Here is a 19,235-nt window from a genome sequence, read left to right on the forward strand (position 1 = left end):
GGTTCCTGTTCCCCCCTGGTACATCAGTCAGCCTAATAACATTTTCCTAAAACATCTTTGTACAAACAGTAACATGAGCATTTTTTTGAAAAGCAAGGTGATTTTCATGCACATCTCACTCAGATGTTTTATTTAGCTATCTAATAATCTATATTGATCTCTTGAGAACAGTATCAGTTGTTCTCAGTATCCTGTGGAAAAAATACTCTGTTTAATACAGACTGAAAGTGCATTTGTTTGGGTTTCTTCTTCAGGTACTTCATGTGTATGTGAGCCAGGATACAGGATGGTTTCAAATAATGGTGGGTCCTCTGTTATTTGTGAAAAATGCCCAGAAAATATGGTAAGTATTGAATTTTTCATACTTTGGCATAATAATGTTTTTTTAAATTTTAAATTTCCTCCTGACTGCAAGTTATTTTTCATTAATTTTAAATTATTTTGCATAATAGTCTTTGCTTGGGAATTTCTAAGACCATGCTTATAGGTAGTAATTTTTGTCTCTTTAGAAGTGTTTATTACTGTTATTTTGCAGGCATTTTTTCATTATAAATTTGGCCCCACAGGCAATGTAAGAGTATTTTAAATGTTTAATTTCCTTCCACTGCTTTTCTTTTGTGCTTCATGTTATGTTATCCTTGCCTGGAGACCACTGTTTTATAGAATGCCAGAGATGCTTTTCAGCTCAGAGGTATCTTACTTGACTATATAAATGCTATTATTGTAAAATTTAGGCTGTATCTTTGTAGTCCCCAATACTTTATCTTTTTACTTCCAAATGAGCTGCTGCTATTATGTTACTTTAATTATATATATCTTTGTCTTTGGTCAGTTCTTTCTACCTTTCTTGACAGATTAAGCTATAATTTTGTGTCATATTCACAGCATTGAGCCAGAGGCACCAGGCTTAACCACCTTTTTCCTGCCATATTAAATAGAGAAATAATTTTTGTCCAGAAAAAACAACTTTTCAGGGTGAGAGCCTTCCTGAAGACTTCTTCCTGCCCAATAACTGTAGAAGAATTCTCAAGAGACCAGCTTAGTTGCATAAGTTAGGTGTTTAATGGCCAATGGGTAATGTAATTTCCCTCTTCCTTCCATCTTCTTGCTGCATTAGGCAAAGACATTGACAAATATCGATTGGTGTTTTGATCACTCTGGTGTGTCTCTTTCTCTTTCCTGTAATGGTGGCATTCATCTTTGATCCTATGGCAAGATTTATGCAAAGATAAAATGATGATAGTGGAGAAGGGAATGACATCTGTATCACCTGACGAGGAGCAGTTATCTTCATTTTCCTCATTGGTTACTGATCAGTAGTGCAGCTGCTTCATGGTATAGCATAAGTGTGAACTTGAACTGCTTGGGTGCGTGCAAAATCCCGTGCAGTTATATAAGCTGCTTGACTTAAGACTCCTCCATTTCCATTACTTCTGTATATTTATATGCACATATGTCTATTTATGCAGTTATGTTTATCCATTTTTTTTTTCAGTGTAGAACCTCTAGATCTTTTTTAAACCTTCCATTTTTAATCACCTTTTATCTTCACTAAAGGGTGTTAGCTAATGGGTTCAGAAAAACTTAAGAACACTTTTTTAGTCTATGTCTGCATAGGAATTACTTTTGCCAGATTGTGTAGCCTTTTTTTTTCATCTCTAAAACCTTCATGAATGTTAACGATGTTGTTGTATCTGAACACATTTTCTAGTAAACAACATCTGGATCAGGCATTCTTCACAGGTATTTGGTGATGTCTGTATTTTTGAAAATTATAATACTTCTACATTTTATTTTAGACCGGAGTTACTCAAGATGGGTGGAATTGTATTACTTGCCCCAAAGGCCTAACTTCAGAAGGAAAATGTAAATGCCTCAATAATGAAATACTAGGTAAGAAATACATGCAAGTTATGAGATATTAGTGCTTATTTTAGATATTTGAGTTTATTAAGACATGCTCTTCTGTTAAAAAAGAAAGGAAATTTAACGTGTTTACATACCTAATGTAAAAAATTCAACATTCCTCTTGATCTTAAACCTAATTTCTGAAAGACAGCAGATAAATCTGTGCCGCTGTTCACTGCAATAAAACTGATGTGCGGACACAGACTCCACAATCTGTAAGATTGTAAAGTAGGTATGTTTATTCAGCGATGGGCAGCACTAGGGGGTAGTCCCACCAGAGTCGTGCCCACCTCCACGTGGCAACTTGCCCTGTTTATATGTAGCAAAGTGTTACATATGCATGAAGTTTCCCAATAGCCTATATGTATGCATAACCTGTCCCCGCTTTGTATTAAAATTAGCTCCATGAGGTCATTTCCGTAAGTCCCTCCCGACTGTGCTTGCTCAGTGCCTGCTTGTGGCTGTCGTCGGGGGTCGTGGGGATGAAGGCTGATGGCTCCTCTTCGTCACGTAACCCCTTGTTCTTGCGCAGGCTCAGTTGCTTCTTTGCTCTTGCCCAAACTGCAGGGTGTTCTTATCAAGAACTGTCCTTCGTAAGGAGACACAAATCTTCCTGCGCCAGTTAGTTCACACAATAGTTAGCAAAACATTTGAGCACTATCTATCAATTTGATTATCTGGGCTATGCAGCAATCTAGACAATTATTACGCAGCATCTTATCTACTAAGATTCCCTTAACCCCTTCTCTCAAAACTATTATGCAAACATTCAAAAAACAAATACTAGTGTATCACTTCCTTGAAGCTGTTTGGCACTGGGTGGATGCATTAATATTTGGATAAAAACAATGTCAATATAGACTAAGAAAAATCATTAAAATGTTTTGAAGGATATAATGTGTAGGTACTTTGCAATACAGAATTATACATATACCAGTAGGTGGAACGGAATAGCCTGAGCAAGCCAAGCAAACTACTATGCATTAATAACAGTGGATTTCATACCTCCCTGAGACACATGCCCATATCTGTGGTTTCCTGCAACATGCTTCCTTATATCTGTGCCTCTTACTTGATGCTCTTTAATAGTTGCAAATTAATTTCAGTAGACACAGAATTAATTTTAATATTAACTTTACTGTCTGTTAACTATATTTTTGCTTATCTTGCATAATAAAAAACTAAGAGCAAAGTATAAATTTCATCAAGGGTGAAAAGCAAAAAAGCTCTTGGGAGCTCTAGTTTTCCTTATTTTCAAAGACACAGAATGGAAAAGACTTTCCATAATTCTTTGAATAAGTATTTCTAATGTCCACTTTGGTTACATTTCTAACAGACTGTACAGGAGAATCACTGTTTTCCAGATCATTAATTTAAAAGGAATCTGTAAATAGTGAATACCGAATCATCTCCCTTAAACTTTATGAGAGTTACAAAATACATTCCAAGCCTTTATGGTAAAATATTGAGAGCAAGCCGGTTCTGTAATTTATCATGCAGAAAGTACGTTCGTATTGTAATTATTTTGATTCTCTTTGTATCTCTCTTTTTTTTTTTTTTAATAATTAAACTTGAAATCTCTTGCCAAAGTATTTAATTGCTGGAAGATTCGATTTTGAAACTTTGAATCAGTGATATTTGCATGAGTCATTTGAGATGAAAGTTACAAATCTTTTTTCCTAGTAATTTGTAAACTTGATATTTTGAGGTTTAGCTTTGCAGTGAAGACTTGGTTTGAAATTTGTTTGCGAATAAATAACACAGGAACAGCAAAACCAGACATAAGATATTGCATTTCTCATTAAAACTAGACTGCACGTAGATAGCTGTAAACAATGCACATATACATATATGAATGTGCATTTATAGTGGATGTTATTTGCAAGTTGTGCTTTTGTTTTTTGGGGTTTTTTTAAGTAAAATCTTTGCATTTATTTTAGATCTGCATAGACACTTTATTTTTTCACACTTTTCTTAACCTGGGCGACATACTGTGCATCATGCAATTTTATCACTGTTGGTTTTTGTTCCCACTTAGTGGAAAGAAGTATCGATGGTATCTTGCTTGATGAAGCATTGTGTGTACATTGTAATGGAAGTGAGCAATCATTCTCTGCTTCAGATGCATCAGGAAATAGGTGAGCGTTCTTCTCCTTTTGTGATGATAAATTTGAATGTGTTGTGTTCTGTTTAAATGGAATATTCTTGTGGAACAGTCTGTATCTTTGGCATGACAGTTTTAAAAGCAGTGAATTGGAAATCCTCAACCCCATATCAAACTCACTGTTCATTGAAGTCCTTACATGACCAGCGGCTTGGTTTGATTGTTTGTTTTGCTTTAGTGTGACTACAAGTGGGCTTTAGATTGGAAGCAGAAAGAGAATTCTTATTTTGATAATTAACTATTTCATTTCTTTTCTACTTCACTGACAGTTGAAACAAATCGGTGATGCCTTTTGGATTTCAGTTCGAACCAGTGAAGGTGCTGACAGTGCTATCAGGCATACTATGTAATCAGCTTTGACTAAGTCTCATATTTAATGACATTTTAAGTGCATTCTTCATGTTTGTGATCCATAGGTGTGTAAGATGTGAACAAACATTCATCAATGTAAGCAAGTCTTGTGACTGCAGCAGCCCAAACATTTTAGTAAGTAGAAGAATGTTTATTGTATTGAAGCTCAGAAAAAGAAAAGTTATCTTGACAAATGTATAAATTTCCGGGGTTTTATTTCTGGTTTTTTGGTTTGGTTGTGGTTTTTTTTTCCAGACTGGGGGATTGTGTTTCAGTGCTAGTGACAGCTTGCCTGTGAAGGGAGTTGCAACTGTTCGTTTTGGACAGCTAGTAAGTATGTTTATTCTAAAACATTTTCAAGCTATCTCATTATTTACCTTCAGTAAGTCTTTTAAATTCCATTCCTGAAAAACAAAGGCAGTGGTTTGTTGTCTGAGCATGGTGATTGCAAGGTAATTTGCATCAAGATAGAGTGTAGACATGTAGGCGAGGCAGGTATTGTTTTAATGGCATATGTTTAAGAAAATTCATGCCCTCTTAAAAACTGAAAAAAGGGAAGTAATTTACATTAATTTAGTATCAAAACCAGTAGTATGTCATCTATTGTATTAATTATATGTATTTAAAACACATACATCACAAAAACATGCTGAAGAGTACATGAGAGCTTCTGGGCTTTTTAAATTTCTTTTTCTTTTTACTATGTAAAACTGGTATTCATATAAAATATTTTAAAGGAGATATAAAGATTTAAAGGACTTTTTTAGTTTTCAGATGGTTAGAGCTGATGGAAGAAAATGGACACCTGTACCATTTGAGATTGTGTACGAAATTGTTGAACTCCTTGAATTGGCTCATGATTGAAAATTTGGTCCATTGAGAAGAATGAGGGTGTTTCGATTGTTTTAGCTAAAAAACTTGTATTAGTTGTGAAATCTGCTTGAAGTTAGAACCATTTTCCTTGTAGTTCTGAATTCAGGAAATGCTTCGTGGCCAATAAACGTAGTTTGTTCTTAAATGAATTGAAGTTAAAGGCTACTGCTTGAAAGAAAGCAAAAAGCAGTCTTCAGTTTTTCTGACAGCAAATACTGGTTTTGCTTTCTGAAAATGCAGTCTTCTAAACAATATTTTATTGAAAGCATGCCTTTTCAGTTGCTTACAGAATGTACGAAAGCTATGTTTAGTTCAAATATGAGTAGTTACAAAAAACAGGTTATGAAATAATTGGCAAATTTGGTTCTGAACTAAATTTACCACCCAGTCAACACCTTACCCTTGGAATCACTAGTACTTCCTTTGTGTAGTAAAGAAACTCCCATGTCACAGAATCCATATTCAAAAGTTAAATATTTATGCTCTTGTTCTGTATCTTTTGTGTAATTTGGTGAAGCGAAACAAATTATTGCATTGTGGTTGTCTTGAACTGAGCTGGTTTGACTTAGACATTTATGAAGGAGAGAAACCTCTTAGAAAAAAATAAGTAGCATCTTTTAGCTGACATAGTTTTCCAGACTGTTACATTATGGGTAAATTGTTCTGAACAAAGACAGTGAAGCGGTTCCTTATTACAGGGTATAACACTGACATCCGCATGGTTTCTGAAAAACCTGCAGTCCTCAGCCTCTGCCTGTTGGGTGAGTTACATTAATGTTTGCAGTTTGCTTTTTTATGCAGAAGCGATACTCTGTATAAAAACATGGCACTTTAGGTTTTGGAAGTTAGCTTGCTTATTTTTAAAGAATTTTGAGATGACAGTAAATAAGAAAGAAATATATATGCAGATGTTTACAAAGGATATTGAGCGCTAGTCAGTGTTAATGCAAGTCTCCAGGGTTGGAATCTTCACAATGTGAATGGTGATAAAAAAAAATCCTGCAATAGTCAGTAAGTATGTGAACTGTTAGTGAGTAGATCCAGCAAGGGCTCACTCAGTACATTAACTTCTTATGTGTTTGGTATTGATTGGCAGCTGTTCTTTACCTCTTATTTGGCTTTTATTTAATCATTCCATTTTGTGATGGAGAAAGATAACCACAGAACCATCCTTTATAGCATTGCTTTGAATTATGTGTGCAAGTGTTATTTACCATTATATTGGTCTGGGTGGCAGTAACCATGGGTGGAAACGTGACTGCAGCAACAGAATCATGCACACTTGTGAAGGGGATAAGCCTCTGTCTCCTTTTTACCAACTCTGTTATCACACATCCTCATTTCCCCTCCATATTCCTCTCCTCAAAATCAGATTTTAACTTCTCAAGGCCTACCTTTTCTCCCAATCTGTCAGGACCCAAAAGGCTTACAGGTATGTAAAGATTACAGCAGTAGGGTTGCAGAATTCCGTAACATACAAGCACACAGAGTCTTTATTTCCTACATTTCTTTTTTACAAATTACTCCAAATTAGTACTAGTAAAGTGAGTATACTTGTGATTAATAAAGCAAGTATGTATATATATATTACAATGGTAGCAGCCATCAACAGCAGCAGTAAGCATATATTGCAATATTACAAGTTACTACGAAATTATCACTAGTAAAGCAGCAAATACACTTATGATCAATCACCTGTATGTGTGCCTATGTATATGTATTATTCAAAATAGTATCAGTAGAGTGCTGACCAAAACAGTCCCAGGAGTGGGGCCTCAAAGTCAACAACAGACAGAGTCTCACTGTGAAGATTATCTGTGTCATGGAGTCTAGAGTCAGCCAGGCGTCCCCAGCCATGGCCTGATAATTTGCCTAGGACAGCCAGTAGAAAAGTTTGTGCAGGGGTTTGTTCTCTGTGTGTGTGTGACAGACAGACAGACAGGGGCAGAGTCACTCTCCATTTTGTGTAAAAAATAAGTCATTTTTTTTATTGCGGAGACGTAAGGGGGTATAGGACAGCACCATCTGGACTAGCCAATAGATGGTGATGGTGTTTTATATCCTCTCAGACCAGTTTTTATTTTTCCAGATTGTTTTTCTGCTCTTTCAGCTGGAATAGCCAACAGCAGTTGCTTATTCCTACTTTCTTAGAATGTTCTCCCTCTTTTCCAGACTGTTTTTCACCTTTCCAGGTGATAAGTTGCTGCTACAGCTCCTTGGTTTTGTGCTTATCAACGGTATCTCAGGATGTCTCTGGTGTTTAGGTACCCAGCTGCATTTCTCAAGGATGTTTCTGATTTCCCGGCCCAGTTCCCAGGCTGGCAGGCATTCTTTCCGTCAGTATTTCAGCAGACTTCTGCTCAGTATTTTCCCAGATCACTTTTGTGGCTGCTCCCATCACCATCTCATACACACAGCTCTGAGATGTATTCTTCTACTTCACCCATTCTTTTTCACAAACTGAGACTATCCTCATCACTTATGTAAGTTTATCCTGTTTGTCTACCTCAGCCTGTTCAGCCGTTCAGAGGTGCTGCCTGAGTGTAACATGCAGCTGCCGATCTGACCCATACAAAGGCAATAGGTGTTGGCAAGTTCTTACTAGAGCAGTGATCACTGCACACAGAAGCCAGGCATCACTTCTGCCTATCACATGGCAGTGGTTTCTTTACCAAAATTGAACAATTATATAAATACAACATAGTTTAGGAACAGCAGAATAGAAGTACTAAAACTGAGAAGATATTTACGATACGTGGAACTATAGTTGTCAGTCTTAGGACTTTGATGGAGTCATCTTTGTCATGCAGCCTAAGTGATGTTAAACATTTTGATTCTTACTTCATTTTCTAAATGCAGATTTTGACATTTCTGTCACATCATACCATCTAGCTGATGCAACTAAAATAAACTGAAAGAGAGCATCGATTTCATGCTGCCATCTGCAGACTTATAAAAAAATGGAACCTGAATAGCTGGAAGAAAATATTAGGTGTTGACAAAATGAAATCACTTTCAAGTAAAAATGAGGGTTTAGGCATGGCTTATTAAAGATAACATTAATTTTGTGACTGCCTCACTAAAAGGAAAGGGTAAATAAATACTTTTCTGTGTTCTTGTGTTTCTCCACTGCAGTTATACTCCAATCTAACAGCATGCCAAGCCCTTGGAAATATGTGTGTAATGAATATGAACTCATTGAGTTCAAGTACTGATGCCTGTGGTTTATTTCAGTATATTTATGTCAATACAGCAAGGCTAGGCATTGTACATTCAATAAACTTCTGGTAAGTTGCCTTTTCCATAACTTCAGTCTTTAATAGTGTTTTATGGAACTTATTATTCTACTTGTTCTTTGATGCAAAATGTTACGTTTCTTTAGAGAAAACATTGTAATTGTTTTTCAGGAGGCATAATCTTCCATGGCTATATTACGGTGAGCAACCAGGATTAGCATCCCAAGTGCTTGAGGCAAATCATAAGGTAGGTGTTGGGTAGTAGACACAGGGAAAAAGGCATTTGGAAGAGGACATAATCACATAAAGAGGTTTAGATTCATTGCAGATGTGGCTCTACTAAAGGTAATTTTCAGGCAGTTAGTGTAACAAAACTCAGCGTGGCATCTTACGGAAGAGGAAGGTGATATTTACATACAAAATCTGTAGGTAAGATGATTTCACTGACTGCCACTCGCTTGTTCACACATTTATTTTGGTCATGCTCTCATACCCATGTTCTCATAAGGCCAAGATGTGCTTGCCTGAGTGGTCTGACCAGGATCAATTGTGTGTGACACAAGGAACAAGGGATACCAGCTATTAAGTTCTCATTATGTCCCCAAGGTACTTCTGGATTGGCAGTGATGAACTAGCAATTAGACAAATCTTTTATATCCCATAGGAGCTAGTAGTTGTTTTGGCATTGTCCTTTGCTTCAGAGTCTTGTTTCTTTCAGTCCCCATAAATCTGAAGCAAAGTCGGTCTTTGTCTTTTTCCCTTGTTTGAAATATATACATCCTTTTGTCAGTTGTCCTGGTGAGCTAATTGGAAAAAGGGTGGTATATGTGATGTATTGTAACTTTGCTGCCATTCTCCTGGTTCCAAGGTACCTGATCTTTTGCTGACAAGTTGTCTATGCCATGGGTTTATCAGAACCCGCCTCTCAGCTTTATTGCTGGGAACAGTGTTTTTCATTATTTCTTTGTGGTGTTTAACCCTTTCCTTCTGTTCCTTCTGGTGCTTGCACACACATTTCTATCCATACTTCATTTATACCAAGCTTAATATCTCTGTTACAAATCTCTACAAGTTGAGTTGTATCAGCGATGGATTCAGTCTATTACTCCAGCCTTTTCCTGTTCCTACAGTGAATTAGGAAAAAAAAAAGAGAGGTGAGGAAAAACAATCATTTCAACATTAACAAAGCTGGGTATCCATTCCCAGGGATGAACTCCTTAAGTAGCTTGTTTACTGTCAGAGTTCTAAGAAGAAATCAAATAGTTAAGCATTTATTTTTCTGGATTCATTGTAAAATTAGAATAACTGAAATAGTTTATTCAGGTTAAGCTAATCACAGAAAGTAAGTAGTGCTAGTGATAACCTGTTTGTCAGTTATATTGCCAAATGTGTCAAGTTTTCCTAATGACTCAGAAATAAAATAATGGTTTTTTTCAGCCATATTCTAAAAGGTTATGTTTTAAATTACACAATGTTGTAATGCAGCTTCTGTTTTAACAATTAAAATACTTGTTATTTTTCCTAACACTGAAGGTCCTGGAAGCCCTTAAAGATCCCAGCCTGGTATACATAGATTTCTGATTAATTTAGGGCATTTCTACCTGTATAGAAGTTCTCTGTAACTTTTTCCACGTCACCAATGAAGCTGTAGAATTGTAAAGTATGTTTTTTAAAAAAAGTAAACTACAAAAACCAAGATTAAAAACATAAAATCAAAGGGGAAAAATGAAGCATTATGCTGAAAGTTTTAGGGAAGCATCAAATGCTGAGACAGCAATCCCTTAAAATGCGTATGTCCACTTTATGGAAGTTTCATTGGTTTTTTTATCTTTTTTCATCATCAGGATGTAAAGCTGCAATTTATTGCAGCCTCATTTGATGCAGCAGGAAACTTTCTTAAGTGGCAGAATTTGGAAGGAGGCATCTTACAGGTACGTTTGATTTTAATTATCTTTTGTTGATAACATAACGTTCTGATTGCCTTTAGCCAAATTAAGACAAAAGCCAAGAATTTGGTTACTACAGTAGTGACAGTTCATAAGATAACCGTAGAGCTAGGTCAGGGAAAATAGCCCTTGATTCCTGCACACAATGATCTCTACAAAATCAAAAGTATAAATTCAGCAATGTTGCCCTCATCCGTTGGACTGGTATAAATTTGGGATATTGGAAAGCTCTGAAAAACAGCACTAGTCATTTAGAAACAACTACCTCTTTCTTCCATTCAGCATACAGTTACCCATGTACGTAATTTATTATTAGCCCTCTTTTTCTTGGTGAGAGAAGTATATTCTTTAGCTCTCAGTCCACGTGCATTTATAGAAAATTCTGAGAGTATGTCCCTATTGGATATTGTCACCTGTTTTCACATGTTACAGGGATGCCAAGCAAATCAGTGATTATGTCACTCTCAAGAGAGGTAGGAAAACTGATCTACCACCCCATTTTCTTTCAGTTCTCTTGGGATTTTTTGTTTTATTTATTTCTTTTGGTTTTAATATAAAATACACACTCTGGTCAGCATCTGCCTAGCTTTTTCATAACAGAAAGTTATAATAACTTGCTTTATGTAGAATTGGGGAACGCTGGCTAGAGGCTTCACAGTTCCCTTGGATGCTCTACCCTCAGATTTCAGTGGCACATGCACATTCTACTTCAGCGGTACCATGCTGTATGGGCAAGGAAGAAACAAGAGGAAAGCGCAATAGTAATTAGCCTAACAGTTAGCAGAAATTGGCAGCTGTGAAGGATGTTACAGAGTAGAGTTTGTTTAGTAGTCCAGTGGTGATCTAGGCACTCTCGACAACTCCCTACGCTGGCAACAATAGCAAGAACAATTGGGAATTGTCTGTCCCCTTTTCTAGGCTCTTCATGTCACTCTTGGAGCACATCACTTCAAATGCTCCAGTATCTACAGAAGAGCAGCTGACATTCAGGATTTAAATAACAGCTATTTCTTTTGTTACTGTCTCAGGATGAACCATCTTGCATCTGCCTCTCAAATTTTAAGGAAAGCTAGTGTCTGAGAAAACAGGTTACTAAGCCAATTACTGTGAATACAAAATGAGATATTCTGACATAGATTTTAAGGGTTATTGGGACACATTAATTTCCTAAATGCAGAGGTTTTAGTAGCTGTCAAAAATCAATGGGAAAGGAATAGCTTTTCTGTTCAAAGCCTCTTTTAATGCACTAGATGGTCTGTGGTGATAACACATGGCAGCGCTAAAGCAACCTCAATGCATAATTTAGGCAGTTCCCAGAATTTCAATTGCACACTAATAGAATTGTGTTTTATGTAAATTTAGGCTTGATTTTCATTTTGGGAAAATAGCCATGCCCTCCATTAAATGCCATGCTCATTTAGTTAGAATTTGGTCCATTTTTCTGGGTTCTGCTCAGAATGGCTTGTTCTCTGCAGAAAGTGCAAAAGTTACATTGAAAAAGGAATAAAAATACTCTGTTACTTGCCATGATAACTTTGATCCTCTGAGAACGCTAGCTTAAGAGAAAGGGGACAATATAAATGTGGAGTTATTTTCTCATGGGATGCTTGGATTTAGCAGAAGCCACTAATAAAGCTTGAGGCAGCACAGCGCGTTGAATCCCCCGAAAGACTGTTCTTGCCTGGTTGGATGCTGCTGTCCACAGATTCAACTTCAGTGATGGAACTGAAAAATACTATACCAGTATGAATAAGCTAAACCAGCATTTTAAGAATACCAATATTAATGCAATAAATAATCGTGTTTACTCTTCAAAATCAATCCTTCTCTTAAAACATAGAACAAGATATCTTTTGTGAGAACTGTGAATACTGCTTGGGGTACCTGTGAATATTTCATGTGAGAAAATTGTACCTTTCAATTAACCTAATTATAATTATGTTTTGTTCAGCTTTGTCCTGATACCCCAACTAAATTGAATGCAGCTTATGTATTTGGAACAACTTACCAACAAAGTGTAAGTAAGAAATGAAATGCTATTCTGAATTTTAAATTAAGTTGGTTTATACATCGTCAGTAATTCAGCGTATATTGAAGGACTTCTGGAGTTTAGCCATAAGCTGCAACATGGACTTCTTTCTTGTGAAACTGTTGCTTATTTTAATTTCTTTATTATTGAACAAAATAAATGTATTTTTTAAAAATTATTTAACTATACATCACAAAACTTGTTTACTACATAGGATAATCAAAATAAATTGAACTGGCATTCGTATTAGTGAGGCTGCTGACTTATCATTGGAAGAACACAATGCCTGAATTCTGAGAGTCATATACTTTGCCTTCTAACTTCTAATTTTCCTGACTCCATCTTCGGCCAGGTTTCATAGGGAAATAAGGTATATGCAATCATGCCATGCCTGTATATTGTCCCCATTAACTCTTCAATGTATTCCCTGATTTCAGTGCATTCAATAAAGAGATTGAAGGCAAGTTTTAATCAAACATACGACTCATCAGAGGAAAGAGATTCTTTAGCTGTCTTAATTTTGGGAAAAACTAGTGGAGTTTTCACACCTTACTAGACACCAGGAAAGGGAGACGGGGTAAAGCACTTGAGCTTGTGTATACCTAGATGCTAAATTCAGTCAGCCACAGACATGGTTCTGCCAGCAATAAAGCTTCATTAGTTTTTGTCACTTACGTGTTACATGGGGAGGTGGTAGTCTCTTTGGCGGGGGCAGGGGGGAAACATCTTTAAAACTCCATATGTGTGCACAGCATCTAATAACCATATATTCATTAATATTGTTATTTACTCGTCTACATGCAAAACCCTTCCCCACTTTATGTGTTGCAGTGTAAAAATGTATAAATTCTAGCTGCTATTTGGGTAGTGTGAAAGTCTTGTAGTGTAATATCTGTGAAAGCTTTAGCCCTTGAAAACTGAAATGTTTACCAAATAATTTTGACAAATTTTTGTTAAATATTTTTACTCTTCCATATTGTTTAATGTTGTTTAATCCATATTTCAGCAGAATGTAAATTTTTTTCCTATTTAGGATCATTGAACTAGTCAAGTATGGTTATTCTTATTTTTGTCCTTTTAAAAATCTTATCTATTTTATATGTTGAGTCTGTAGAACCTGTTAGGTATTAGCAACAGTTAATATTTCTGGGTTTAAATACAAATGCCAATAAATATTAACGTACTGAGTATTTTTTAATGTCATTATTTTCATGGATTATATGCATCACTTATTTTTTCCTACAGCTTTGGAGAAAACATGGTGGACACATTATATGAGTATTTAAAGACTGCATGGTTGTTCACATATGCAGAAAACTACCTACTTTCACATTTAATTTCTTCACACAGTCACAGAGTGGTTGAGGTAGGCAGGACATCTGGAGGTCATCTTGTCCAACTCTCCTGCTCAAGCAGGGCCACCGAGAGCTGGTTGCCTAGGACCATGTCCAGGTGGCTTTTTAACATCTCCAAGGAGCAAAACTCCACAACCTTCCTGGGTAACCTGTGCCAGTGCTTGGTCACCCTCACAGTGAAAAAGCATTTCCTGATGTTCCGAGGGAACCTCCTGTGTTTTGGGGTGTGCCCATTGCCTCTGGTCTTGTCACTGGGCAGTACTGAAAAGAGCCTGGCTCTGTCTTGTAAACACTCCTTCAGATGTTTGTACACATTGATAAGAGCCCCCCTGAGCCTTCTCATCTTCATGCAAAACAGTCCTAGCTCTCTCAGCCTTTCCTCACAGGAGAGATGCTCTAGTTCCTTCATTATCTTAACGGCCTGCACTTGACTATAACAAGTAGCTCCATTTCTGTCTTGTACTGGTGAGCCCAGAACCAGACACAGTATTCCACGACTGCAGCGTTCATGTTTCTTGACTTCAGTGTTTATGCTGTTTTAAATTTTATGTCTGTGGAATTTGCTAGGATATTTTTTCCTAATCTGTTGAAAAATGTTAGCAGAGCTTCATTCTACAGATTAGTCATTCTAATCAAGTGGAGTAATTTCCGAGAGGTTTGTATAAAATTATAGTACTTTGTAACTGCTTGCAAATAGCTGGAATGCCTTGTCTTTTCCAAAGAAATGGGACAGATTGCACAATAATTTTATAGGGGAAGAATCTACAATTTTATAAAATCATTAAATGGCTAAAATGATCGGTTTATTTTAACATTTTTTTCTTGTAGTGCAAAATTTCAGTTTCCAAGATTTTACTGGATTTTGATAATCCAATCTTTTATGACCTATTCCTTGAATATATTGCTGACAATGGAAAGCAATCTCTTTGGGCTGTGCCAGTTTTAAACTTGAATCTTCAATACAGTGAAATGTTTGTTAATCAAGGTAAGACTGTCATAGTAACATTTCTATCAATTTAAATAATCTGAATAACTTCAAATAGAAAGAATTTGTATTAATTATTGTCACTGAGTTGTTTTTAAAGATACCACAACCCACCATAACTTCTTTCTATTTTAAGAATTTAATATTTTGTGGGCAAGTTCTGATAGTGTTAATGCAAGCTTTGGTGGCATACACTGGCCCAATCAATAATATGCACAAATAAAGTAATTAATTTCATTATGTGTTTGTTTAAGTTGAAAATATATAATTTTACATCCTGTATACAGTTACATGTCTCAGCTATACGTATTTTTTCTAGTAGATTTCATTCTTTTTGTGTGTTGAATTGTTTTTTTAAAAATTATATGACTGACATGTTTTTTCAAAGGCAGTAATATGAACAACTGGCTTTTGACTCGTCGATTTTTTTTGGTGGATACGCTAAGTGGAAAAGATAATGATTTGGGAAAACGACCAAGAGTAATTCGAGTTGCTAGCAAAATAACAATAAGGTGATTAACTGCATGTAATAATATAGTCCATAGAAAATAAAGCCAATTTTGTGCAGACTGCATTTTATTGTCTTAAAAGAAAGTTGCTTTATTATGTTGTTTCTATTATGTCCTGTGCTGCTTTTTCCATTCCATACTTGGAAACAGCAAGAGTTTCCACAGGTTGTTCTGATGAGTGAGTGAGAAAACATAACATTGACTTGTGGGGGTTAAAATTGCTGTGATTGCTTTCCACGTAAGATGGATGAGACTATGTATGTGTAATGTGAGTTAGCAGGCATTCAGTTACCTCTTAGAAGCAGGTGTCATCTGGAAAGACCTAAGAACTCCTCTGTTCATTCTTTTCCAATGTGTATGTTAGTGACTATACAAGGATGCTATTTCATGCGCTTTTTTTCAGTATTTTTACAAACTGTTGCCTATTCTGTTGTACAATTCAGAATAGGCTTGTAGTCATTTAACTGAAATTGTGAGACTACCCATTAGGGTCATTACTGATAATTCAGCTCAACTGGAATATGTTTTGGAAGAACCATTTTTTTCTCCTTCTTTATGTAATGTCTTCTTCTGAGATGACTGTCTAAAATTTGAGACCTCACTTTTCCTTCAGCTCTTCTTCACAACTTATTAGTTACAAAGATTTCTGAGTAGCTCTGAGTAATGATCCATACAAATAATCATCTTGAAGATTAATTTAATGTACTAACTCCATTTGCTGAGAATTACATATTACATTATTTCAAAAAATAAGAATTAGCTTATGTATGTTAGAAGAACCCTCCCCACCCAGGCCCCTTGCAAATAAGGATAATGCTAGAAACTGAAAATAAATATAGAAAAGGTAATTCTGTAATGTTTTGAGAAAAGCTACCTTTTGGAATTTACTTCAGTTGCAGCTATCATAATGTGAGCAGTAGCTAAAGATTCATTCAGTTATTTTCTTACAAATAGGCAATCCTTCCCAGCTTTTTCTTTTTATATGTTTGTGTACATGCCTTTGGACACTGGTTGCTTTTAAAATGTGAATTGCTGTGTCATTGGGTTTGAAACTCACATTTTATTGATCAGGTCGTTCTGTTCATTTAGTATTCTCTTATTAGTACAAGTTTCAATCAATACTTTCCAAGCAACTCATCCATTTTCTGTATTAAAAATAATACTCTGTTTCTATTTCTGCAGTATTCGTCTGGCATCCCACACTCGGAAAGGAACTATCTACCCTCCTCTACTTACTGTTGCTTACACAGATGTGCTTGTCCAAAACCCTGAAACCGAGAGCGTGGTGGTGAGATTTTTGTGCTATCTTAATTGAACTGATTTGTTAATCAAACTTTTAGTTCTGTTGGAATTCCAGTTCAGTGAACATTTGGGGAGGCGGGGGGGTGGTGTTGTAAAAACCTAGTAAGCAGTTGCTAGTTCTGCTCAGTTTTGAAGTTGCAAGTTTTCACTAAAACTTAAAGCTTTTAGAACAAAGCAGTGGAAAGTATTTTCTTTGTAATTTATCTTGAGTCTTTTTTAACTTAAAATACTTAGAATTTTACAATTGATTGTATAATGCTAAATTAGGCTACATATAAATAACACAAATAAAATTATACACACAGAAAATAACAGGAAAAGTACTGTTTATGCAATGCACCGAAAGCATCAATTTATGGAAGAAGTTGAATATTTTTATTTAAAGCGATGCATTAAGAGGAGGTTGTTATGACGCAGATGTTTCAGGTCACCTGTAGTTTAAGTTAAAACATTGGTAATATATCTAAAACGCCCTTTACTGTTTTGTCTGCTGTGTATTATTTTACAGCACATCTCTAAGAATTAAAGTAAAATAATCTGAAAATCTGTAGCCAGAGAGGTTGGAGACTAGTTTGGGAGGATCTTCCTCTGCTGAAAGCCGCCACATTCTGCTGTAGCAGATGCAGAAGGGGCATTTCCTACTTGCTCTTTTGCCTGCCATAGTGGGCAGCAGCTCAGATGTCCCATTACTGTGCCTTGCTTGTTAGATCACACCGCTTTAAAAAGTGAAAATGTTGAGCTTAATATAGTAGCATAATCATTCCGCTATTAAAAAATTATAATATTAACATTTTCTGCTTATCAACCTTCAACAGTCCAGGCTTTCAGTACAGATAGGCATCTAGCTAGAAATTTCTGGTGCTAGAACCATTCCTTGCATTCTGTATTAGCATGAAAGGAAAGAGGAGACAGGGCATTAGCAAGACAGAAAAATTAGTCAGACACTTCTTCCCTGCCTAAATGATGTCTTTATTTAACCACAGAAACAGCACCATTTTTAGAAAATAATTGATCCAAATGGTGATGGCAGGAACAATTATTTTCAGTTTCTCTATTTTGTGTTACACTATTTCACCCTTACATCTACATCTGATCTACTTAGGTGTTGTCAGTTTTGGATGTCTTGTTGCATTTAACAAATCTTATGCAAGTAAGAAGATACATTGAATTTCATTCCATAGTTCTGTAAACACTGAGCTTCTAGTAACCAATCATATTTAGACTTAAATCCAAGTGAGGTGATAGAATATGCTCTGACAGGAACAAATGCTTTGGGAAGCCAAGGGGAGGAAGAGGAAGGATTGGGTTCAGGGGTTTTGTGCCTTTTCTTAAAACTGAATTAAAAATACTATTCAGTATCATACTTGTGTTAACTTTAGCCTTGCAGTGACAAAGATTGAGGCCAGAATGCTATAAAACCAAGATGAACGTTTTCTCTTCATTGTACAAATCTTTTAGATCAAAGTCCAAATAGGTCTTAGGTTAAATAGATATTTAAGCTAGGGAGAGTAATTTTGATGCTGTGTGACAACGTTTATTTCAGTCAAGCTGGAAAAAAAAATTGGTGTCTGAGCTATGTAAGAGTTCACTTTATGATTTTGCATATTGGTGTAATTACATTAAAGTTACTTTTGATCAACACTGATAAAAGGGAAAGTATCAAACCTTTGGTGTCTCCTTTCAGAAGGAAAAAAATTATGCACATTTGAAATTATTATAATTAGGTGCAGCTAGTAATTTGCAGATAGCAGGCATCCATCCCCAGCTTTACTGTTAGTAAAACCTGCACTAAGTGTAGCAGAGCATATGCTAGTACTAAGCAAGCACTGTAGCACACCAGGTCAGATGTATACAGTAAAAGAAGGTATATGTGTTGTGCTTGTATAGTAGTCCTAGATAGGAATTCCTAGTAACTAAAAGTGTGAAAGCTACCACTGTCTGTAATGGTTGTAGCATTTCAGAATTACTATGCATATTTACTTTCTGTATCTTAATATTCAGGTTTCCTTCTCAGTCAACTATGAGATGAATCAGTCAGAGGCTCAGATTCAGACCAATGTAAGTTGTATTGCCCTTTAATTTGTCCATATAGTGATTTACTTCTATTTTGTGGTTTTTAAAAATGTCTGCAAATAATTTTTCATTCTCTTCAGATCACGTTGGGTGTGTTGGGTGGGCTTGCAGTGTTATGGTCCCTTCTCAAGACTGCAGGCTGGAAGAGGCGCACAGGAAGCTCTATAATTGACTTGCAGGTATAAACAGCTGGTGACGTAAAGAGGGACACGTTTTCCTCTCTTTAAGGAGACCCTCGCTATCATTCCCTGTGACATAACTATTATGTTTCTTAAGGTAACTGAAATAATTTCCAGCCTAGCTGCATAGAACTGGAGCTAGGCTTACTTGAGGAAGTAGGTTTTTTGCACTTCTTTTGATTCTGATATTGTCATTTAGGAAATATTTTTGAAAAAAAATAAAGGTATTTACAGAGCTATTCTAATCAATTGAGTAGCCTTAGTTTTCAGATCAATTCTTCTTTGAACAAAAGACTAGCATGTAGGAGTTTCAGATACTGAATAT

At 36.0% G+C, this 19,235-nt stretch overlaps 1 protein-coding gene across 1 annotated transcript in view; it reads left to right on the top strand.

Annotated features, from left to right (window-relative positions):
* Positions 1 to 250: 250 nt before the first annotated feature.
* Positions 251 to 19,235, top strand: part of TMEM67 (transmembrane protein 67) — a 32,723-nt gene continuing 13,738 nt past the window's right edge. Inside the window, exons 1-15 of the mRNA XM_009638337.2 lie at positions 251 to 343; positions 1,800 to 1,893; positions 3,947 to 4,046; positions 4,489 to 4,558; positions 4,679 to 4,753; positions 5,995 to 6,057; positions 8,432 to 8,583; positions 8,704 to 8,779; positions 10,377 to 10,463; positions 12,430 to 12,495; positions 14,691 to 14,847; positions 15,236 to 15,359; positions 16,539 to 16,644; positions 18,660 to 18,716; positions 18,812 to 18,910. Coding sequence (XP_009636632.1) covers positions 287 to 343; positions 1,800 to 1,893; positions 3,947 to 4,046; positions 4,489 to 4,558; positions 4,679 to 4,753; positions 5,995 to 6,057; positions 8,432 to 8,583; positions 8,704 to 8,779; positions 10,377 to 10,463; positions 12,430 to 12,495; positions 14,691 to 14,847; positions 15,236 to 15,359; positions 16,539 to 16,644; positions 18,660 to 18,716; positions 18,812 to 18,910 — 1,383 coding nt within the window. The 5' untranslated portion in view covers positions 251 to 286. The remainder of the gene's footprint in view (positions 344 to 1,799; positions 1,894 to 3,946; positions 4,047 to 4,488; positions 4,559 to 4,678; positions 4,754 to 5,994; positions 6,058 to 8,431; positions 8,584 to 8,703; positions 8,780 to 10,376; positions 10,464 to 12,429; positions 12,496 to 14,690; positions 14,848 to 15,235; positions 15,360 to 16,538; positions 16,645 to 18,659; positions 18,717 to 18,811; positions 18,911 to 19,235) is intronic.

The sequence above is a fragment of the Egretta garzetta genome, unplaced genomic scaffold, assembly GCF_000687185.1.
Source record: "Egretta garzetta isolate BGI_Z169 unplaced genomic scaffold, ASM68718v1 scaffold154, whole genome shotgun sequence".
Lineage (NCBI taxonomy): Eukaryota > Metazoa > Chordata > Aves > Pelecaniformes > Ardeidae > Egretta > Egretta garzetta.